At 45.5% G+C, this 25,329-nt stretch overlaps 1 protein-coding gene across 1 annotated transcript in view; it reads right to left on the bottom strand.

Annotated features, from left to right (window-relative positions):
• LOC137439255 (patched domain-containing protein 1-like) overlaps nucleotides 1-24,791 on the bottom strand; it is a 48,126-nt gene extending 23,335 nt beyond the window's left edge. The window contains exon 1 of the mRNA XM_078768240.1: nucleotides 23,651-24,791. Coding sequence (XP_078624366.1) covers nucleotides 23,651-24,653 — 1,003 coding nt within the window. The 5' untranslated portion in view covers nucleotides 24,654-24,791. The remainder of the gene's footprint in view (nucleotides 1-23,650) is intronic.
• Between the last annotated feature and the right edge of the window lie 538 nt (nucleotides 24,792-25,329).

The raw sequence follows: 25,329 nt of genomic DNA, 5'->3' as shown, positions 1-25,329 counted from the left end.
TAATGGGGATACGTTTTTAAATCTGTGAACCCCAAACACAGAATCCCACAACTTTTCAGTTGGGGCTTAACTTTTGTGTATGTGTGAGTGAGTCATAATAATATACAAACCCTAACCCAACCCCATCCCTAACCCAAACCCATCCCTAACCCAAACCCATCCCTAACCCAAACCCATCCCTAACCCAACCCCATCCCTAACCCAACCCATTCCTAACCCAACCCCATCCCTAACCCAACCCAATCCCTAACCCAACCCCATCCCTAACCCAACCCCATCCCTAACCCAACCCCATCCCTAACCCAACCCCATCCCTAACCCAACCCCATCCCTAACCCTCACATTCAAAATCCCAACCCTAACCCAACCCCATCCCTAACCCAACCCCAACCCATCCCTAACCCTCACATTCAAAATCCCAACCCTAACCCAATCCCATCCCTAACCCAACCCCAACCCTCACATTCAAAATCCCAACCCTAACCCAACCCCATCCCTAACCCAACCCCATCCCTAACCCTCACATTCAAAATCCCACCCAAACCCTAACATAATCTTTTTTTTCTTCTTTTTAAAAAATATGTATTTCATTTTTTTTTTTTTCCTCTTCTTCCAATTCTGTCTTTCAAGGCTTTCAAGTTTGAAGAAGTAGAAATGGGAAGAAAGAATTTTCCAGCATTTTCTTCCTCGAACTTTCTTGATATTGCTTAAATCAAGCGTCATTAAACAAAGAACATTGTTCATTGCTTTAGAATCCAAAGAGTCTCCAAGATGGACCCCACAGGTAGAGTCTCCAAAATAAAACCAACTTTCCAAGTTCCCAAGGTATAACCACATTCCTGTTGAGCCTCCAAGATAGGTATCACATTCCGAGTCATCAAAACAAAACCCCCATTCCGAGTCTCCAAAAATATAACCATCTTTCCAAGTCCCCAAGGTAGAACCACAATTTTCAGAAATATTTGGGGTTTCCGTGATAAGTCTCACATAGTATAACTGCGGACCATCAGGGAAAACTTCCCTTTCCCAATTTTTTAGGGTTTCTATGATGTGTCTCACATAGTATAACTGCGGACCATCAGGGAGAACTCTCCTTGCCCAATTTTTTAGGGTTTCTATGATGTGTCTCACATAGTATAACTGCGGACCATCAGGGAGAACTCTCCTTGCCCAATTTTTTAGGGTTTCTATGATGTGTCTCACATAGTATAACTGCGGACCATCAGGGAGAATTCCCATTTCACAATTTTTTAGGGTTTCTATGATGTGTCTCACATAGTATAACTGCGGACCATCAGGGAGAACTCTCCTTGCCCAATTTTTTAGGGTTTCTATGATGTGTCTCACATAGTATAACTGCGGACCATCAGGGAGAACTCTCCTTTCCCAATTTTCAGAAATTTGTGGGTCTCCAATGTATGACTTGTATTCTGGCTCATCAAGGTAGAACTTGTTCAGTGGGTTTTGTTTTGATAACTCACAACAAGTATCATCATGGTAAAACTCTTTTTCAGGATTTTGTGGATCTCCAAGGTATAACTCTTTGGCTGGGTCATCAAGGTAGAACTCGTTCTGGGGGTCTTGGTTGTTCAAAATGTCTTCAAACAAAAAAATAACTTCATCCCAAGTTGTGTTAAAAGCAGAATTTTCATTTCGTATCTCAGATACAATTTCCTGTGAAAGAAAATAACAATGTATTAATTTAATACAATATTTTTTATTTGTATAAATCAAGCTCTATGAATATTAAAATAAACTTTGTTAACTCTTACACGAGTCTCATCTTAAAAAAAAAAAAAAAAAAAAAAAAAAAAAAATTTAAATAAATAAATAAATAAATAAACAAACTTACCTCCATTGATAAGAGGTTCGAGTCCAGTTCATCAATCTGAAGGTTGAGTTCTACACAGGTAGTAGGACTCCATGGAATAGCAAAGTTATCCCATTCCATTTCGGCATAGTAGTCCATTCTCAAGTGAAGCAGAAAGCGTGTTTGAAAAAGCCTGTGTGGTCGGTGCCTTTTATAAGGACTGGGTGTGTCTTCCTGTGGAAATTCCCTGGGCGTGTCTTAACTGGAAATGATGTGATGGAAATTCCCTGAAAATGATGTAATGTATTACCTGGAAATGATACAATGCTGAAGAGTTTATAAAGTGGGTGGGACTTAGCAAAAGTGGGAGGAGCTTAGCAAAAGTGGGCGGGGCTTAGTAAAAGGTGGGCGTGGCTTAACAAAAAGTGGGCGGGGTTTAGTAAAAAAAATGGGCGTGGTTTACCAAAAAGTGGGCGGAGCTTACCAAAAAATGGTATGTGGCACTGGAGGCGCTCAAGCAAGAACATTGAGGGAGGTTTACCATTTTATCTTAGCTCAGTTAAAATATCTTAATAAAGAACCAAACTCAAACATATTTTTTGTTAATATATTAGATGGTGAAGAGAGTTGTAGGAGAATTAAATTATTTCCCACGCATAAACAAATATTTGTAGGGTCGTTGTTTGAGTGGGTTATATTCACCAGATGATATTAAGAGTAAAAGGTTAAAAGGTCCATGAGGTCAGAAGGATCACAGGTGTTTAAGTGGTCTAATGAATAAGGATAACATGTCAAAAGGTTAGAAGGTTCGTAAAGAACAGGGTGAGAGAAATATAGGTGTTTAGGGGCAATGAGGGAGGGAAAGAATTAATATGGAAGTGAATGGGTCAATGTTTGAGTGGGTCAAAGATTAATCTGCCAGATGATATGTAGAAGAAGGATGATAGGTCTATAAGAGAAAACAAATATTTGTAGTGTTTGAGTGGTCTAATGAACAACATTAAGGATAGGTACTACAGACAAAAGGTTCATAAAGATGAGGGTGGGAGAAATAGAGGTGTTTATGATTTTTGAAAAAGACAAGGGGGTAAATGACATTAGATAGGGATTTCCCATGTTAAACGGAGGTGTCCCAGAAGCAACATTATTACACTACTTATATATATATATATATATATATATATATATATATATATATATGTGTCATGCATACATACATACATACATACATATATCCTCCAATGTCTTTTTGGTGAGTGGAGATGTTGTTAGTCAGGAGGAGAACTCAGGTGCACACCTTGATCATATATATATATATATGTATATATATATGTATATATATATATATATATATATATATATATATATATATATATATAGATATATATATATATAGATATATATATACATATGATCTTCATTTAAACTGTATCGAAAGATAAAGGTGATCTAATTGAACAAAAAATAATGAAGAATTGACTTTGCAATAATATATTCAACAAAAAATTAACAAAGATGCCATTTCCTTCTGTGGAAAAAGTAAGTACACCCTTGGCTCCAATAGGTGGTATTGCCCCATTTGGCAGAAACAACCTCAAGTAGGCGTTTCTTATAACTGTCTGCCAGTCTCTGACATCGACTGGGAGAAATTTTTGCCCACTCCTACATGCAGAATTATTTCAGTTGTGCGATGTTTGAGGGGTTTCTTGCATGCACAGATCGTTTAAAATCCCCCCACAACATCTCGATGGGATTTAGATCCGGGCTTTGACTTGGCCATTCCAGAACCCTCCATTTCTTTCTTTTCAGCCATTCCTTGGTGGATTTACTGGTATGTTTAGGGTCATTGTCATGTTGCAAGGACCACCTTCGGTTGAGCTACAACTTTCCGACAGATGGCCTCACATTATCCTCAAGCACCCTCTGGTGCAATGAAGAATTTATCGTGGATTATATGATGGTGAGCTGCCCAGGCCCTGATGCAGAAGAGCTGCCCCAAACCATGCTTTACAGTTGGTATCAGGTTCTTGTGGTCAAATGCTGTCTTTGGTTTTCGCCAAACATGTCTTCTGGTACTGTGGCCAAATAGCTCTACCTTTGACTCATCTGTCCAGAGCACATTGTTCCAGAAGTGCTGGTCTTTGCCTAGGTGTTCATTGGCAAACTTTAGTCTTGCCCTGATGTTCTTTCTGGACAGCAAAGGTTTCCTCCTGGCACACCTCCCATGCAGATCAAATTTGTGCAGCCTCTTTCTAATGGTAGACTCGTGCACTTTGACATCAACAGTGGCAAGAGCTACCTGTAGGTCCCGTGATGACATTCTGGGGTTCTTAGAGACTTCTTTCAGCATCTTGCGGTCTGCTCTCAGGCTGAACTTGCTGGGGTGGCCTGGCCTGAACAAGTTGGCAGTTGTTTGGAATCTTCTCCACTTGTAGATGATCTTCCGGACAGTCGAATGATTGATTTCAAATTGTTTGGAGATCTTTTTAAATCCCTTCCCAGACTTATAGGCATCTACAACCTTCTTTTGATCTAGGCATGGTGACGCCGCACACTTCAACAACAAAGAGCAAACCAAACTAAATGTCTGAGGTTTAAATAAGACAGGTTCCTCCAAGATCCTCTCTGACGATGTTCTAATCATTTGCACCTGAGCTGGTGTGCCTGATTCTAATTTTAGGTATTTGAAGTAGTGATATGTATGGGTGTACTTACTTTTTCCACATGTGAAATTTGCATTTATGTTTATTTAAATTATACAATGGACTACAAAATGTAAATGCAACATGCATTTTAAAGGCCATTTTCCCTGCTAGAGCGGGGGTTAGCCTTGCGGGTCCCCATGACAATCTTCTCCATTTTGCCCTATTTTCTGCATCTCTCCTTGTTAACCCCCTTGCCCGCATTTCTTCTTCCACCATCTTTAGCCAAGTCTCTCGGTCTTCCCCGTCGTCTACTTCCTTCTACATTCATTTCTATCACTCTTCTCAACCAGTCACTTTCATCCTTCCTCAACACATGACCAAACCATCTCAACCTGATCCTCTTCACAGCATCAATCACAGGCTCTATTCCCATCATCTTTCGCAATTCATCATTTGTCTTCCTCTCTCTCAACGATACTCCGCACATCCATCGAACCATTCGCATTTCCACCCTTTCCAACCTTCGTTGCTGCTCTACGTTCATTACCCATGTCTCGCTCCCATAAATCATAACACTTCTCACACATGCAGCATACACCTTTCCCTTCAGCTTCAACGACACTCCCCTCCTCATCAGCACACCACTCAGTTCCCGAAATTTCTTCCATGCACATCTCACTCTTGCAACCGTTGCCGAGTCTGATCCACCTTCTACATTCAGCATGTCTCCGAGGTAGCCAAATGTTTCACACCTTCCAGCTTCACGCCGTCTCCAAGATCCAACTCAACATTTCCTCCATCTGCAGCTCCCCCTGTGCACACCTCACATTTGAATGTAACTGCCACACTGGTTAATGACCCTCTCAGACCACTACATTTTTGATGAACCCACTCGGCGCACATTGTACATTGAATGGAATTCACTCCGACACCCTTCCTACACACAGCACAGGGCCACTTCCCAGTTCTTTCCACCTCACCACATGCTTTACCACTTGCCATCACCTTCGTCTTTCCGATATTCACCTTCAGACCTTTTGTCTCCATACATTCCTTCCACTTGTTCATCTTTTCCTTCAGTCCATCCATACTTTCCGCAATCAACACCAGATCATCTGCATACAACAACTCCCATGGTAAACCCTCCTTTACGTTCTGAGCCAGCACCTCCATCACAGCTACAAATAGTAGTGGACTTAGTACTGACCCCTGATGCACTCCCACCTTCACCTCAAACTCACCACTGTTCCTGTCCTTCGTCCTTACAGCTGTGCGCGCTCTTTTGTACATTGCCATCACTACTCTGATCAACCATTCCTCCACTCCTAACTTCATCAATGCCCATGTCAATACTTTGCGTGGAACCCTATCGAATGCTTTCTCCAGATCAACAAACCCAAGAAACAACTTCTTCCTCTTCTCCATGTACTTCTCCTGCAACTGCCTCACAATGAAAAGCGCGCCTGTCGTTCCTCTTCCTGGCATAAATCCAAACTGCATTTCGTCAATCTTCACTTTCTTCCTTATCCTCCTCTCCAACACCCTTTCCAATACCTTCATTCCATGCTCCAATAACTTTATCGCTCGGTACGAGCCACACTCCAGAGGGTCACCTTTCCCCTTGTATAGAGGGACGAGGGTACTCAGTTCCCAATCCACTGGAATGCGGCCTTCTTTCACCACCAGATTACAGATCTCTGTCATTCTCTTCACACCCCAACTTCCTGCATCAATGACAGGCTCTATTCCCATCATCTTTCGCAATTCATCATTTGTCTTCCTCTCTCTCAACGATACTCCGCACATCCATCGAACCATTCGCATTTCCACCCTTTCCAACCTTCGTTGCTGCTCTACGTTCATTACCCATGTCTCGCTCCCATAAATCACACATTTCCTTCATATATCTCCTTCAACATATCCTTCCCTTCAACATATCCTTCAACATATCCTTCAACATATCTCCCACAACTCCCGTCGGCCCTCCCGCTTTTCTACTCTTCATTGCTTTTATCGCTTCCTCAACTTCCTTCTCAGTTATCTTCTCTGCCGGTCCTAAAACTGGGTTACTCTCTATGTTGCCATCCCATTGATTCTCTGTATTCAACAGCATTTCCATATATCTTTTCCATCTTCCTTTAATTCCATCTGGGTCGACAACGATTTGTCCCACTTCATCCTTCAAGCAACTCACCCCCATCACATCACACCTCTCTTTCGCGATCTGCTTTACAATCCTGAATACTGCTCTCTGACCCTCTTCCGAATCCAAGCGTTCTCCGAACATTTTCCTACATGCCTCCTGCGCCTTTTAGTCAGGTTCACTTTGTCAATAAATTATATTTCGTTCAAAATCATGGTAGATTAGCAAACCTATACATTTTTGGAAAGGTTATAGCATAAGGAAACTAAAAATCAATGTTTACATTTGGAGAGATACCTGTATGGCGGCCATTTTGGATTTTCAAAATGGCCAATGTAAAATACATATTGTTACGGATCGCGGTTAGATGTTATTTCGACCGAGCGGTGGTGTATTACCGCGACCTAACAGTTATTCCCCGACTAGACCCCGATTCCACCCAAACGTTGACCAAATCGCGCTATGCTAAATCAATGATGGAAAGGACACAACGACTGGGATAGATGAAACGACGCAAGGGGTACAGTTCTCAAGACCTTTGGAGGAGGATATAATTACAGTGGGGGAGAAAAGGGGTAGATTACAAGGTAGTGAGGTAAAGGCACAGAAGAGATAGGCACTTAGTTACAGTCTTATCTTATCCCAGACAGACCACAGACAAACGGAACAAGGCTGACTTACACAGGGATTGATGGCAGGGAAGGACAGGTAGTTCGATAGCACAAGGTGCACCTTGGCTCGGGGACAGGATCAAGCACGGTCCAAGAGATGCAGGGAGGCCTCACAGCGCTCGGAGGTGGCGTCTTTCTTGCTTCAAGCTCAGCGCGCATCTGACGTCACCTCCCTCGGCTGCGCATGCTCAACGGGGAGTGACACGCCCTCGGCTGGTTGGCTCCGCCCCAGATGGGACCGGTCCGCCGCTCCCATTGGGTGCGGGGGTTACCGGGCTCCACCCTTGACGAGGAGCTGACAGGGAGCCCCTATTTGGTAACCCCGTCGAGCACATGTTCGATGGCGGCTCGCTGGGAAGGCCTCATGCCCTCCCAACACCCCCTACCAACCAAGCCGGAGTGAGGACGCGCACTCCCTGTGCACGCCGTTGCTGTTGTTGTTGTTGTTGCTGAACCGTGAGGAAGAGCTGCGGGGAGGTATTGGGAGGTCCTAAACTTCCTAACGGTGCCATACAATCACATTCTGGTGCAACGAAGGGTCAGAATTAATGGAAACGAGTCCTTAACTGACATAGACTAAGAATAACTAGCAAGATGTCCTATAGTTGTCTTACATGAGATGCGGTGAACCTGGGCATGACATTTAATGGGGGAAATAGGGGGAGGTCGGGTCTACAGAGTGTTGTTTACAGAAAATGGGACTAGGGAATGGGGGATTGGGGATAGTTGGGAAGTATTGAGGAAATAGGGGAATATTTACAAGCGGATATGGATGGATGCAAATCCCATATCCGCAACAATATTTTGTTCTATTTCTGCCTCTAATTACCCTAAAATCTTTTTAAAATATACTAAACCTATATTTTCAGGGACAAGGAATCCAATGAAAGTATCAAATTAGTGCTATGGGGAATGGTGAGACACGAATCAAAGGTTTTGAATTGCAAAATACTGTCTTTATATTCGCGATAAGTTGCATAATCAAATACATGTTATCATTTTGTACAGGCAGTTAATAACATCAAAATGTGTCAATAATTCATATCACCAAACATACACAGGCAGTCAGCAAAATCATATATACACATGCAGTCAGTATAACTTCACATCTACACAGGCAGTCAATGACAAAATATACACAGGCAGTCAATGGCATCAAACATACACGATTACAGAATATGCCATTTAGAGTTCGTCATCACTGTCCTGTGTGTCGTATCCGACAATATAGTCCGCATCGTTTTCACAGTCCGTTCCATACAAGCAAAGGTCGGTCAAATTGATTGGCAAATCGAATTGGTCGAATGGTCGATCGAATCGAATTCGATGAATCGAATCGAATCGAATCGATCGAATTGGTCGAATGGTCGATCGAAGCGATTGGTCGAATGGGTCGAATGAAATTGGTCGATTGGTCGAATCGAATTGGTCGGAATTGACAAATGTAAACATTGATTTTCAGATTTTCCATGTAATAACGTTTCCAAAAATGTATAGGTTTGCTAATCTACCATGATTTTGAACGAAAAAACATAGTGAACCTGACTATTTGCTACCTCTTTCTTTGCAGCCTTCTTGGTTGCCTTATAACTTTCATGCTCTGCTGTTTCTGCTCCCGTACCCTTCGCCTTCCTCCACTCCTTGAACTTCTTCCTCTTCTCATCAATCCTCTTTCCAACTTCATCATCCCACCACCATGTTTCCGAGGTCCTTTTGTCCATCCACATACCTCACCAACGGCTCCCAACAGACTAGCTTTCATTGACATCCAACCACTTTCAAGCTCAACCACATCATCCTCTACCCGACTCAGCCTCTCTTTTAATGCCTCCCTTACTGTCACCTCTTTCAACCTCCACACCTTCATTCTCGGTTGGTACTTCACCCGCCGAGCTCTCCTCGCACCTTTCACCCTTATGTCGCAGACAACCAAGTGGTGCTGTGAAACAGCCTCCTCCCCCGGGATCACCTTTGTGTCCCGGAGGTGCCCCCTATCTCGCCTACGCACCATCAGGTAGTTAACGGTTGTCGTCGACCCACCTGACGTGTATGTAACAAGCTTATTATCCTCTTTCTGGAACTGAGTATTACAAATCAACAAATCAGCTCCATCAGCAAACTCCAAAATCCTTTCACCTTCTCCATTTCTCACACCATATCCGTAACCCAACCACAGGTGAAGGTACTTCGCCAGATGTTTTTTTTGATATATGTCACAGTTGATCTGCCTCCAATGAGGTGTCAAAGGGATTAACCATATTTTGAATGGTGTGCATAACATTTCTGACATCCCTCTCATCACGTACTCTTCGTGCCTTATCGAGTTCAATTTGAGGTCTAGTTGAGGTACTTTGACCAGCCATCTCTTAGCACTTTCTGCGAAAAGCATCTCTCTCTTGCGCTGTGACATGGTCCACCTTTGTACAACACATTTATTGAGAGCAAATCCAGACGAACCACCTTTTGTCTTTGCTTCACGATTGTCCAATAATTTCATCACATGCAGTTTGGGAGTAGCCATACTCCTGCCGCCTCTGGGTGATAAAATGTGCTGCTTGCAATTGGCATTGATGTCACAATGGTTTTTGTTCACGTTGCACATCTCCAAGCAGTATGCTGAAAGGTATCTGCCATAGTTCACTCTGTTGTACATGAAGAATCATGGAATCATAGCGTGGACACTTGACAAATGATGTTCCGAGCAAGCTACTCGATGTCCACGGATAAACAGCAGCAACTTTTCCACTACAGTGATGTTAATGCTCCAGGAGTGAAAATGTCAGTTTGTTCCTGTTATTGACCAACTTCTCCTATCACTTCAGATAACTTCTCAAATTGCTGACGAAGCTCCTTGTGTGTATGTCGATACACTTGGTTTCTATGTTGTATAAACTAGTAGAAAACTGTTTGTTATTGTTTGATTCCATGTTCCATGTGACGTGTGATGTTCCACCCTCCAGGTCTTTAAAACAGTTGTTCACCACCATCTCTTATCTTCCCCCATCCAAAACCTTGATCTTTTCTACCCCTGCTAATTTCACCCCAAATCCTACACTTTTTTGAAATACCAACTTCTGTCCTGGAAGTCCTTGGTCTCCTTGTGTTTTATACCTCTCCCCCCCCCCAGCCCCCCCTTCCCACGCCTCCTCCCCCCAGGCCCTCTCCCTCCCGCACTTCTCCCTGCTCTCAGGTGTTGTGTTTGTGTGCTTCCCTTCCTCTCCCCATCTTGTCTTCCGCTCCCTCTTTTTGTACGTTTTGTTTGTCTGGTTGATTTGTTTGTGAAATAAATGTTAGCTCTTTCACGAGCCTCGATTCAGTATACAAAAAAATATATTAAAAAATCCAAAACCTTGATCTTTTCTACCCCCGGTAATTCACCCCAGAGTCCTTGCAGTGTTCATATGTTTTATACCTCTCCCACCTCCCCCCAAGTCCTCCCGATGCCGCTCCCCTTATTTTTTGTGTTTTGTGTGTCTGACTTTTTGTGTGATTAATGTTAGCTCTTTCACGAGCCTCGATCTTGTATACAAAAAAAACAAAAACAAAAAAAACCCATGAACTCCATCAAAACCATCCAGACTCCTTCCCACATGTCCATTTAGGTCTCCTCCTACCACAACTTCCTCATCTTTCACCTTTTCCATCAGCTTCTCTATCGCACACCAGAACTTGTCCTTCTCTTCATCGCTCCGACCAACCTGCAGAGCATATCCCGAGATGACGTTCACCAAGAGCTTTCCAATCATCATTTTCACCATCATCAACCTATCACGCACTATAGTCACACTCACCACACCACCAATTCCTCAGAAAACAGGACGCCAACACCATTCACGCCCTCCGGGCACCCTTGCCACACAAACTTGTATTTCTGTCCCTGCCTACCCTTCACCATTCTCACACCACTTCCCTTCCATCTCGTCTCTTGCACACAACATATGTCCACTCTTCTTCTGACCAATACTTCCACCACTTCTCCTGATCTCCCTGTCATTGTCCCTACATTCCATGTCCCAAACCTCAGAAACCGATCTCCACTTCGGGCTGTACCCTGCCCATATGTAGTTGTAATTGTCATGGTTCTCTTTTTGAGGCAATGTTTTTATGGCCGGATGCCCTTCCTGACGCCAACCCTCTTAGTCGTCTCTTACGACACGCAGGGATACGGTGTACCTATTCTAATCCAGGGTACACACTGGGAAACGTTTAAAACATGGAAATTCTGGGGGGGGGGGGGTGGGGGGGGGGGGTTGGGGGGCGGCGTCAGCATCACGGCTGCGGTTTAAACATATTTAAATAATATTTAAACAAAACCATGAAAAATAATCTGGGAAAAGTCTCTTAGTGAGGACGTGGATTTGAGGAAGAAGGAGCAGAGGTGGAAGAAAAACGAGATATAGGGGGCGGGGGGGGGGGGGCACAAGTCGAGACGAGGAAGAGAGCGAACAAGCACGTGTCCGAGAGGAGAGAAAGAATTAATAAAGAATTTTTTGGTTTGTTTGTTTATTTGTTTGTTTTGTTTTTAAAACGTTGGACAAAGGGTAAGATGTTCGTGAGAGATAGGGGGGAGAAAAGAAAATCAAAGAAACAAGCAAATCCTATGAAGGAAAGAACTTATATTCACAAAATACTGACGGGGGTGGGGGGGGGGGGGGAGCCTGGAGAGACCAGGCCGCGCATGAGGTGCGAACAAAAAACGACAAATTACACACAAATTTGCAATAATTACAAAACCAAAAGTAAATAGAAACACATGATAACACATACGCAATAAAATAACCAGTGGAAATTTGACAAAGACACGAATGGGAAAATACTCAAACTTTGATGTCGTGGAGAGATCGAAGCAAGCCTCCTCGCTCGAGGGACCGGAAGCCATTAACCGAAATTTAACGCATATACATATATATATACACAATTTCAAGGAGCAAGGCTGAGCCATTATTAACCTCGTCGGGAGAGAAAGATTCAGTGGGGCGGGAGATGACACTTATTAGAATTGAGGTGTAGACACAAAATTGAGGTTTTTTGTTTTTATTTAGAACACAAAAACAAGCTTTAGGAATTACCGGATTTCCCCCTTTACGAGAGTTATGTAGATTGTATGGTGGGAAGTGAACGGCGGATGGAATGAATTGCAATGTGAGGATCAGACATGAGAGGAACAGCAGGTTTCCCTCCAAACTGCATGCTTGTAATCTCCTTTGCTGAAGCTGAGTCCATCACTTCACCATCGCAGACAGGTCGGTGGTCTCTCTCGTTCTTCCAACACCCCCTTTTTGGTCTTGCACTCCCTGCTGTTCCCATGCTTTGTCCCCATAGGTTTCTTCAGGGCACACACGTTCCACCATCGATCCCCTTTTCGTAAAAATGTCTAAATCCAGGATCACTACTCACCTCCACTCATGTGTTCCTCTTTTTCCTGCCTGCAGAATCAACTTCAACATTTTGTTCAATTTCATTCTTCCTTCCAGGATCTCAGATCTTCCCCAATCCAAAACCATGACCTTTTCTACCCCTGTTAACATCTATCCCACCCAAATCCTTCCTCCTTCTAATTTTCCCTTCTTGGAGTCTCGTTCTGTATCCATGTTGTCCACCCCATGCGTGTGTGTTGTGCGTCCTGTTTTTGTCTGTTTGTCTATACAGACAGTAGGCTACTAGCCTCGACGACGGGTACAAACAAAATAACCCTGAAAGTCTTTGATAGCCTCGTGAGCCCTTTTCTCGCTTATTCACTCTCAACAAACATTCCAATTAAACATCTGTAGTTTACGTTTAACCCTGTATTAAATTTTATATACCAACCATTACACACCTGTCATTTACCTTTAACCCAGTATTAAATTTAATATACCAACCATTAAACACCTGTAGTTTACCTTTAACCCAGTATTAAATTTAATATACCAACCATTAAACACCTGTAGTTTACCTTTAACCCAGTATTAAATTTAATATACCAACCATTAAACACCTGTAGTTTACCTTTATCTCGCGAGATCTCGGAGACGGTGGGAGGGATTTTCGAAGCTCCACACGGTCTCCACGTTTTTCGAAGTTAAGTCTGTTCACAATTGTATTTTGTCGAATCTGTATTTATCTTTCGGTGTGTGAAGTTATTGTGTGCAACTTTGGTTGTTTCTCGGTGTTTATCTTTCATAAATTGATCGTCTGTTTGCCGTGTCGTGTCTTGAGGCCTTGTACAGTGTGCACTGTACAACCTTGAGGCTTTGTTTTTCTCTCAGCGGTCCGTCGTTTGTGATCCAATAACTTTCGTTCTCTGTATTCCCAGGCTTTTCACCCATAGCCTACTTCCTTGTGTAAATCTCAACTCAAAAAAAAAACAAAAAAAAAAAACAAACAAACAACATTTCCTTCTCTGTTCTCATTCGTTTATTCATTCTTATTCGTTCGTTCGTTCTTCGACCACGTGTTTCTCCCCCATTTCCCCAGATAGTTTTCACTCATTAACCTTCAATGTTTACACTTTCCCCTCAAGTTATGTATTCCGTCATATTTTATAACACCTTTTTCTTCTTCTTCTTTAAAAGGCTGCTTTCGACTTGCTCACCAAATCAATTCATCCCAAAAAAAATATCCATCTCCTATAGTGCCTTTTTTCTACATTCCCTAAACTCTCCTGCACTCCATCCTCCATCCAGCGTCCTTAAACGTATTTTTAACTCGAAGGTCACAAGAAACTCATTTTGCAATAAATGTTCGTTTCCCATAAATCGTACACTTTCAAAAATCCAATCTCACCCCTCCCCTCCAAATCTTCCCCATAACCCCTCCCCTCCAAATCTTCCCCATCACCCCTCCCCTCCAAATCTTCCCCATCACCCATCCCTTTCAAATCTCCCCCCTTGCCCCCTCCCTCCTAAACTACCCCCTCACCCCTCCCCGCCAAGACGCCCCCTCGCCCCTCCCCTCCTAGACTCCTGCCTCACCCCTCCCCTCCAAATCTCCCCCATATCCCATCCCTTTCAAATCCCTCCCCTTGTCCCTTCCCTCCCAATCTCCCCCCTCACCCCTCCCCTTCAAATCTCCCCACCCTCATTGCTTCTCAATTTCCCCCCTCTCACTCCCCCTCCTCAAAGCGTCCTCCCTGCTTCTTCCCCCTTCAAACTCTCACCTCCATCTCCCCCAACCTTCTGCCTCGCTCTTCCCCCTCCTCAAATAACACCTCATTGTGGCTCACCCAATCACCATCAAACCTTTTGTCCGCCCCATCCTTCCCTTTCTCCGAGCTATTCTGAAATCTCTGACACACCTTCAACAGCTCTCCCTATCTCTTCCACCTCTTCCACATCTTACCCTACCCCTCCTCCCCCCTGTTCTGTATCTGATGCTCCCCCTTCCTCTTCATTAACGGTATGGACCTCAAACATCCGGGGCCTTCGTTCAAACTTAACTGATCTCTCCATACAGGTTGCTTCTGTCAAACCAGACGTGATCTGCTTAACAGAAACTTTCCTCCTTTATGATGTCTCTGATTCCATAGTATCTCTCCCGGGCTACTCCCTCCTCCGGTATGATAGACCTGAGCCTCGTCCTGGAGGCGGGGTTGCTATCTTTATCAAAAACTCTCTTCCTCACTCGCCCTGCACTGCACTCCCTCCACCTCACCCCCAGGAATACCTCTGGCTACGGCTTCCCCTTCGCTCCCACCTCTTGTTCATATGTGTGTTGTACCGTCCACCAAACAGTGATGACTCCATCTACATCTCGCTGTCTGATGATATGGACCAACTTCTATCTACTCATCCCAACTCTCTCTTCCTCATATGTGGTGATTTCAATTGTCACCATGCCAGTTGGCTGGGTGTGGGTACCTCTCTCACCAGCCATGGCTCTTCAGCAAAGGACTTCTGCGACTCACTGGGACTGACACAATCTGTCAATTTCCCGACCCGGATCTCAGTCAACGGAACATCTTCTCTTCTGGACTTGGTTATGACTAACTTCCCTGAAAATGTCTGCTGCTCTTCTTCTGCTCCGATCGGATCATCTGATCATGTCCTTGTTAAAGTGGACATCTCTCTGACCATCCTCAGGGAGCCTGCTCAGCGTCGACGAGTCTGGCATTTCACTCAGGCCAACTGGCACGGTCTTCAAGCAGCCATCAATCATCTGGACTGGTCTCCCATCTCTACCACCTCTGACATCAACTCATCCTGGGAATTCTTCCAAAGTAAATTGCTCTCTCTCATGCACAGATTTATCCCATCTCGTCTTCAGTTGTCATACCCTTCCTCCCGTCCATGGTACACGGAATCTTGTGGTGAGGCTGTTGCCCAGAAACAACTTGCCTTCGTCTCCTGGAAAGCAAATCCAACGGAAGGAAATCTCATTTCCTTTCACAAAGCCCGAAACAAGTGTGTGTCCACCCTCAGGAGAGCCAGGAAACAATATCTCTCCATTCTCAAGACCGAACTCTCTTATCTGTCTCCCTCTTCCAAATCCTGGTGGCGTCTGGTCAAATCCGTTTCTGGTGTTTGTTCCCCCTCCATCCCCTCCCTTACCTCAAACGGCTACACAGCTGACTCCGCACGTGAAAAAGCTGAATGCCTCAACTCTGTGTTTGCCTCTAAATCTTGTGTCCCAAACCCATCCCTCTCTGTACCCACCATACCCAGTCGTACCCTGCTGCTCCTGGACTCCGTGTCCTTTCCTCCTGACAAGGTGGAAAAGTTTCTGTCAACCCTCGACTCTGATTCTGCAACTGGACCCGACGGCATCAGCCCACGGGTCCTAAAATCCTGCTCTGCTGCTCTATCTCACCCTCTCTCTGTTCTCTTCACCCTCTCTTTTGCTCAAGGTCAACTGCCATCTGCTTGGAAATCAGCCAACATCACCGCTTTGCACAAAAAAGGTGCAAAAACAGATCCTAGCAACTACAGACCGATCAGCCTTCTCCCAATTATCAGCAAAGTCATGGAATCCATCATTGCTTCGGATATGAAATCTTTCCTCTTCTCCAATGGCTTGATCTCTGATCATCAATTTGGTTTCAGACCAGGTCACTCTACTCTGGACATGCTGCTTCTGCTGTCTCAACAATGGATGGAGGTCCTCAATGCCAAACAGGAAATTAGAGCTGTCTCCCTCGACATATCACGTGCCTTCGACACGGTCTGGCACCCCGCTCTGCTCACCAAACTCTCCTCCTTTGGTATCCATGGAAATCTCCACGCATGGCTGGCGGACTTCCTCTCTAGTCGTCGTCAACGTGTGGCCCTGAATGGGTTTCTCTCATCTCCTCTTCCTGTTCAGGCTGGAGTTCCCCAAGGCAGTGTTCTGGGCCCCGTGCTTTTTCTGGTCTTCATCAATGATCTCTCTGACTCTCTCGAAAATCCTCTCTATCTCTTTGCTGATGACTCCACTCTCTGTCGCTCCATTCCTCTTCCCTCAGATCGGCAGTCTGCTGCCTCCTCACTCTCTGAAGACCTGGACAAAATCACAGACTGGTCAAACAAGTGGAACATGTCTTTCAATCCTGACAAATCTCACACTCTTACTATGTCTCTCCGAAAAGATCGACTGGACAACCCTCCCATCTACTTTCTCAACAATCCTCTCCAAGAAGTTCTGTCGCTCAAGATTTTGGGTCTCACTATCTGCCATGATCTTTCTTGGGAAAACCACATTTCCAAGCTGGCCTCCAAAGCCAGTCGCCGACTGGGCATCCTCCGTCGTGCGAAGTCCTTCCTCGGCACACCTGAGCTCCTCACCACATACAAGGCTTTCATCCGCAGCTCAATGGAATACTGTTCTCCCCTATGGGCCGGTGCTCCTGCCTCACACCTAGCCCGGCTTCACGCTGTTGAATCCAAAGCTTTCAGAATTATTGGAATCTCCCGCGATGAAGCTATCTCTGAGGGCCTTTCACTCACTCACCGCAGGCAGGTAGGTGGTCTTTCTGTCTTCTACCGACTCCTCTCCGGCCTTGCACCCCCAGCTCTCTCTGTGCTCTGTCCCCCAAATATTCCTACAGGTCGCACAAGATCTGCCAGCAACCCTCTGATGGTTAAACTGCCGAAATCTCGGCTCTCTGCTAACCTTCACTCTTTCATTCCTCTTTTCTCCCGCCTCTGGAACAAACTCCCTCACTCCCTTCAATCCCACTCCTCCCTCCAGGTCTTTAAAACAGCTGTTCACCACCATCTCTTATCTTCCCCCATCCAAAACCTTGATCTTTTCTACCCCTGCTAATTCACCCCAGATCCACCTTGTTTGAAATTCCAACTTCTTTCCTGGAAGTCCTGGCAGTGTCCATATGTTTTATACCTCTCCCACCGCCCCCTTCCCATGCCCCCCCCCCCCCCCAAAGCCCTCGCCCTCTCTCAGATCTCTCGATGTCTCCATGTCTCTCGGTCCCTGCTCTCAAATGTTGTGTTTGTGTCCTTCCCCCTCTCTCCCCATCTTGTCTACCGCTCCCGATGTTATATGTTTTATGTGTCGGTTTGTCTTTCTGTGTGATTAATGTTCGCTCTTTCACGAGCCTCGATCTTGTATACAAAAAAAAAAAAAAAAAAAAAAAAAAAAAACCCAGTATTAAATTTAATATACCAACCATTAAACACCTGTAATTTACCTTTAACCCAGTATTAAATTTAATATACCAACCATTAAACACCTGTAGTTTACCTTTAACCCAGTATTAAATTTAATATACCAACCATTAAACACCTGTAATTTACCTTTAACCCAGTATTAAATTTAATATACCAACCATTAAACAGCTGTAGTTTACATTTAACGCAGTATTAAATTTAGTGTACCAAACATTACACACCTGTAGTTTACCTTTAACCCAGTATTAAATTTAATATGCCAACAATTAAACAGCTGTAATTTACCTTTAACCCAGTATTAAATGAAATATACCAACCATTAAACAGCTGTCATTTACCTTTAACCCAGTATTAAATTTAGTGTACCAAACATTACACACCTGTAGTTTACCTTTAACCCAGTATTAAATTTAATATGCCAACAATTAAACAGTTGTAATTTACCTTTAACCCAGTATTAAATGAAATATACCAACCATTAAACAGCTGTTGTTTACCTTTAACCCAGTATTCACCCGCTATAATTCACCAAATGTCTGTCCGTCTGTCTGTCTGTCTGTTCGAAGGTACCGTAAAAACTGCTGAACCGATCGCAAAGACATTTTGGGTAGATAATCCTGGGATCTCCAGGAGTAAAATAGGCTATTTAGTTTTCCCAATTTTAGCTTTGGTCTCCAGCATTCTCAGGTTTGGACTCCCGCATAACATTCACGTTCACATAACGTTCATTGTTCTCATTGTGACGATGTTGCTTTCCCGGGTGCCGCGCGCTATCGGTGCAGCCGTTTGTGCGGCACCCGGGAAAGCAACATGTCTCCATTGATCGCTAACAGATCGCTGTCTCCATCGATCTTGCCAAGGCCGTAACAGCTATCGGCTCAAAATCCTTTTAACTGTTGATTTGGTGCAGTTACACATATCGGGAATTTGGTACACGTATCGAGAGTACATACGACATAGCGATTGTGAACACTATTATCGGTCACGATTCACGATCACGATCATCACAATCATCGTGTATTGATCACGATTTGAAACACGATGGAATAATATTTACCGATATGAACAGTGATGTGGCTTTTATTGAAATTCTAAAGATACTGTTTAGATTTTGATGATTTGCGTGTGATATGATTTGACGGATGTTTATATGAATCATTTAAAATAAAAAAGCCTTCAATTTCTGATATTTTACCTTTTAATTTGGGCCTCCCAATTGAAGCCCCGCCCTTAGGGCGGGTACCGTTGCTAGTTAAATTTAATATACCAACCATTAAACACCTGTAGTTTACCTTTAACCCAGTATTAAATTTAATATACCAACCATTAAACACCTGTAGTTTACCTTTAACCCAGTATTAAATTTAATATACCAACCATTAAACACCTGTAGTTTACCTTTAACCCAGTATTAAATTTAATATACCAACCATTAAACACCTGCTGTCTGCCTTTAACCCTGCATTAAATGTAATATACCAACCATTAAACACCTGTAGTTTACCTTTAACCCAGTATTAAATTTAAAATACCAACCACCAACCATTAAACACCTGTAGTTTACCTTTAACCCAGTATTAAATTTTATATACCAACCATTAAACACCTGCAGTTTACCTTTAACCCAGTATTAAAATTAATATACCAACCATTAAACACCTGTCGTTTACCTTTAACCCAGTATTTTTTATTTATTTTTGTATACATAATCGAGGCTCGTGAAAGAGCGAACATTTATCACACAAACAAATCAAACAGACAAACAAACAAAGTATATAAAAAGGGGAGCTGTAGACAAGATGGGGAGAGAAGGGGAAGCACATAAACACAACATTTAAGAGCAGGGACATCGGGAATGTGTGGGAGAGGGAGAGGGCTTGGGGGGGGGGGGGGGGGGGGGGAGAAGTATAAACACAAGGACTTCCAGGAAAGAAGTTGGTATTTCAAAAAAGTGGATTTGGGGTGAAATTAGTGGGGGTAGAAAAGATCAAGGTTTTGGATGGGGGAAGTACGAGATGGTGGTGAACAGCTGTTTTAAAGACCTGGAGGGAGGAGTGGGATTGAAGAGAGTGAGGGAGTTTGTTCCAGAGGCGGGAGAAAAGAGGAATGAAGGAGTGAAGGTGAGCAGAGAGTCTTTATTTTGGCAGTTTAACCATAAGAGGGTTGCAGGCAGATCTTGTGCCAAAATCAAGACTCTCTGCTCACCTTCACTCCTTCATTCCTCTTTTCTCCCACCTCTGGAACAAACTCCCTCACTCTCTTCAATCCCACTCCACCCTCCAGGTCTTTAATACAGCTGTTCACCACCATCTCTTATCTTCCCCCATCCAAAACCTTGATCTTTTCTATCGCCGCTAATTTCACCCCAATTCCACTTTTTTGAAATACCAACTTCTGTCCTGGAAGTCCTTGGTGTCCTTGTGTTTTATACTTGTCCCACCCCCCACCCCCTTCCCACGCCTCCTCCCCCCAAGCCCTCTCCCTCCCACACATCTCCCTGCTCTTAAACGTTGTGTGCTCTCAAGTGTTTGTGTGCTTCCCCTTCTCTTGTCTTCCGCTCCCTCATTTTATATATTTTGTTTGTCTGGTTGATTTGTTTGTGAAGTAAATGTCAGCTCTTTCACGAGCCTCGATTCAGTATACAAAAAAAACAAAAACAAAAAACCTGTAGGAATATTTGGGGGACAGAGCCCAGAGAGAGCTGGAGGAGCAAGCCCGGAGAGGAGTCAGTAGAAGACAGAAAGACCACCAACCTGCCTGCGGTGAGGAAGTGAAAGGCCCTCGGAGGTAGCTTCATCACTGGAGATTCCAATGATTCTGAACGCTTTGGTTTCAACAGTGTGAAGACGAGCTAGGTGTGAGGCAGGAGCACCAGCCCAGAGGGGAGAGCAGTATTCCTTTGAGCTGCGGATGAAAGCCTTGTATGTGGTGAGGAGCCCAGGTGTGCCAAGGAAGGACTTCGCAAGATGGAGGATGCCCAGTCGGCGACTGGCTTTGGAGGCCAGATTTGAAATGTGGTTTTCCCAGGAAAGATCATGGCAGATAGTGAGACCCAAAAGCTTGAGTGACAGAACTTCTTGGAGAGGATTATTCAGAAAGTGGATGGGATGGTTGTCCAGTAGGTATTTTGGAGAGACATCGTAAGAGTGTGAGATTTGTCAGGATTGAAAGACATGTTCCACTTGTTTGCGCAGTCTGTGATTTTGTCCAGGTCTGCAGAGAGTGAGGAGGCTGCAGACTGCCGATCTGAGGGATGAGGAATGGAGCGGCAGAGAGTGGAGTCATCAGCAAAGAGATAGAGAGGATTTTCAAGAGAGTCGGAGAGATCATTGATGAAGACCAGAAAAAGCACAGGGCTCAGAACACTGCCTTGGGGAATTCCAGCCTGAACAGGAAGAGGAGATGAGAGAAACCCATTCAGGGCCACACGTTGACTACGACTAGAGAGGAAGTCCGCCAGCCATGCGTGGAGATTTCCATGGATACCAAAGGAGGAGAGTTTGGTGAGCAGAGCGGGGTGCCAGACCGTATCGAAGGCACGTGACATGTCGAGGGAGACAGCTCTAATTTCCTGTTTGGCATTGAGGACCTCCATCCATTGTTGAGACAGCAGAAGCAGCATGTCCAGAGTAGAGTGACCCGGTCTGAAACCAAATTGATGATCAGAGATCAAGCCATTGGAGAAGAGGAAAGATTTCATATCCGAAGCAATGATGGATTCCATGACTTTGCTGATAATTGGGAGAAGGCTGATTGGTCTGTGGTTGCTAGGATCTGTTTTTGCACCTTTTTGTGTAAAGCGGTGATGTTGGCTGATTTCCAAGCAGATGGAAGATGACCTTGAGCAAAAGAGAGGGTGAAGAGAACAGAGAGAGGGAGTGAAAGAGCGGAAGAACAGGATTTCAGGACCCGTGGGCTGATGCCGTCAGGTCCAGTTGCAGAATCAGAGTCGAGGGTTGACAGAAACTTTTCCACCTTGTCAGGAGGAAAGGACACAGAGTCCAGGAGCAGCTGGGTACGACTGGGTACGGTGGGTACAGAGAGGGATGGGTTTGGGACACAAGATTGAGAGGCAAACACAGAGTTGAGGCATTCAGCTTTTTCACATGCGGAGTCAGCTGTGTAGCCGTTTGAGGTAAGGGAGGGGATGGAGGGGGAACAAACACCAGAAACAGATTTGACCAGACGCCACCAGGATTTGGGAGAGGGAGACAGATAAGAGAGTTCGGTCTTGAGAACGGAGAGATATTGTTTCCTGGCTCTCCTGAGGGTGGACACACTTGTTTCTGGCCTTGTGAAAGGAAATGAGATTTCCTTCCGTTGGATTTGCTTTCCAGGAGACGAAGGCAAGTCGTTTCTGGGCAACAGCCTCACCACAAGATTCCGTGTACCACGGACGGGAGGAAGGGTATGACAACTGAAGACGAGATGGGATAAATCTGTGCATGAGAGAGAGCAATTTACTTTGAAAGAATTCCCAGGATGAGTTGATGTCAGAGGTGGTCGAGATGGGAGACAAGTCCAGATGATTGATGGCTGCTTGAAGACCGTGCCTGTTGGCCTGAGTGAAATGCCGGACTCGTTGACGCTGAGGAGGCTCCCTGAGAATGGTCAGAGAGATGTCCACTTTAACAAGCACATGATCAAATTAGCTGTTTGGAGCAGAAGAAGAGCAGCAGACATTTTCAGGGAAGTTAGTCATAACCAAGTTCAGAAGAGAAGATGCTCCGTTGACTGAGATCCGGGTCGGGAAATTGACAGATTGTGTCAGTCCCAGTGAGTTGCAGAAGTCCTTTGCTGAGGAGCCATGGCTGGTGAGAGAGGTACCCACACCCAGCCAACTGGCATGGTGACAATTGAAATCACCACATATGAGGAAGAGAGAGAGTTGGGATGAGTAGATAGAAGTTGGTCCATATTATCAGACAGCAAGATGTAGATGGAGTCATCACTGTTTGGTGGACGGTACAACACACATATGAACAAGAGGTGGGAGCGAAGAGGAAGCGGTAGCCAGAGGTATTCCTGGGGGTGAGGTGGAGAGAGGGCAGTGCAGGGCGAGTGAGAAAGAGAGTTTTTGATAAAGATAGCAACCCCACCTCCAGGAAGAGGCTCAGGTCTATCATACCAGAGGAGGGAGTAACCCGGGAGAGATACTAAGGAATCGGAGACATCATGAAGGAGGAAAGTTTCTGTTAAGCAGATCACGTCTGGTTTGTCAGAAGCAACCTGTATGGAGAGATCAGTTAAGTTTGAACGAAGGCCCCGGATGTTTGAAGTCCATACTGTTAATGAAGAGGAAGGGGGAGCATCGGATACAGAACAGGGGGGAGGAGGGGTAGGGTAAGATGTGGAAGAGGAGGAAGAGGTAGGGAGAGCTGTTGAAGGTGTGTCAGAGATTTCAGAATAGCTTTCTGAATAGCTCAGAATTAAATTTAATATACCAACCATTAAACACCTGTAGTTTACCTTTAACCCAGTATTAAATTTAATACAACCATTAAACACCTGTAGTTTACCTTTAACTCAGTATTAAATTTAATATACCAACCATTAAACACCTGTAGATTACCTTTAACCCAGTATTAAATTTAATACACCAACCATTAAACACCTGTATTTTACCTTTAACCCTGTATTAAATGTAGTGTACCAACCATTAAACACCTGTAGTTTACCTTTAACCCAGTATTAAATTTAATACACCAACCATTAAACACCTGTAGTTTACCTTTAACCCTGTATTAAATTTAGTGTACCACTTCGGTGACCCGTTTCGATGGATCGCCGGTTGTGCTTACCGAGTACCAGCAGTGGGACGAGCAGCAACGTCGAGTTGAAGGTGGACCCGGCCAGGTTGAGCAGACCCGCCGAGGCGAGCATGGCCAGGACGGCGCTCAGCACGCCCAGCGCACCCAGGCACGGCGTGTCCCATGCGAGCGCCGCTCCCAGCACGAACGCCGTGCAGACACAAACCAGGAGCGTAGCACGGGACATGCGAGGCACGGCGGCCAGGTCTTTGCGCAGGGACATCCAGGTGAGCGGAAATAAGACGAGTTCGGGATGCTGGCGCTGGAGCGCGCGCACCTTTCGCCGGAATGTGGATTCCCACCTCGCCGAGAGCCGTGCGGGCCCGGCTCGGATGTACAGTGTGAACTGGGCCGCGCGGGCCGAGCGAAGTCTACCTCGGGATCCGGTCTTCACACCTCCCAGCTGGTGCCCGAGAAATACGGAGCGTCCATTCAGCAATTGTGCTTTCGGAAAAGTCAAGGTGAGCGGATGTGAACCGGTGGTTCCAACACCGCTGTCCAGGTCGCTCAGGAGCTGCAGGACCGCGTCATGTGAGCACGAGTTATCCCGAGCGAGTGTGCACAGGTCGCGAAACGTGCAGTTTGTCGAGACATCCTGGGGATCCGTCGGCACGACGGTCGAAACCAGACGCGAGTGCACCTGCAGCACGGATCGACGCACCTCCGGCTTCAGCACGTCGTTCTCGGGTGACCTGGTAAGCAGCAGGAGTCGTGCCCAGCGACCCGCCGTGTAAAGCTCCGAGTAAAGTGTCCTGCGGGAGCGTTCGCTCGGGAAGAGGTTTCGGGCGAGCGCGGCCTCCAGGCGAGCCAAGCCATGCGTGGGTCCAAACAGAGTCCGCGGAGATCCCTCGGCTCTGCTCCGGCTCAACCCCGCGCCCAAAAGAACCGCGAGCAGCAGAGGTGCCGCCGCGAAGAACGTAGGGTGCGCAGCCACGAAGCGGCCCCACTCTGCGAATGCGCGGCGCAGGCACCGAGTCACCAAGTGCGCCAGCATGTCCCGCTCCGGATGGATATCCCACACCGGTACACACCTCCCGCTCCGGCTGCGGATTCCGCTTTGTCACCTGCGCTGGCACCTCACTCCCGTTCCAGCAAACGCCGGCACACACCTCCCGCTCCGGATGGATATCCCACGCCGATATACACCTCCCGCTCCGGATGGATATCCCACACCGGTACACACCTCCCGCTCTGGATGGATATCCCACGCCGGTACACACCTCCCGCTCCGGATGGCACGTCGGTACACACCCGCTCCGGTTGGATATCCCACGCCGGTACACACCTCCCGCTCCGGATGGTTATCCCTATCCAGCTCCAGCACAGTTCAGCTGGAAAACTCAGTCCTGGATATTCAACTCCTGTTCCGATTTCACATTGAGCTTGGAGACGCCAAATTACCAATCCCGGTCATTCAACAACTCCCCTCCTCCCTCCCCCCCCCCCCACCCTCTAGTTCCCGCCCTTTCTACATCGTTGTCCCCCCCCCCCCCCCCGGCCCCCACTACCTACTGTGAACCATCGCATGGTTGCGGCTACGTCACTCCTCCATCCAACCACTTTTTCGTGAATCCTTCATTAAAATCTACTAACGTCACTCCTCTTCTTCCCTACAAATCCTCATTCTATCCCATGGTGCATCCTCGTTCTCACCGTTTGGGCCACCAAGG

Source organism: Myxine glutinosa, chromosome 14, assembly GCF_964187855.1.
Source record: "Myxine glutinosa chromosome 14, kmMyxGlut1.1, whole genome shotgun sequence".
NCBI classification, from domain to species: domain Eukaryota; kingdom Metazoa; phylum Chordata; class Myxini; order Myxiniformes; family Myxinidae; genus Myxine; species Myxine glutinosa.
This window is presented reverse-complemented; position numbering and strand designations above follow the sequence as displayed.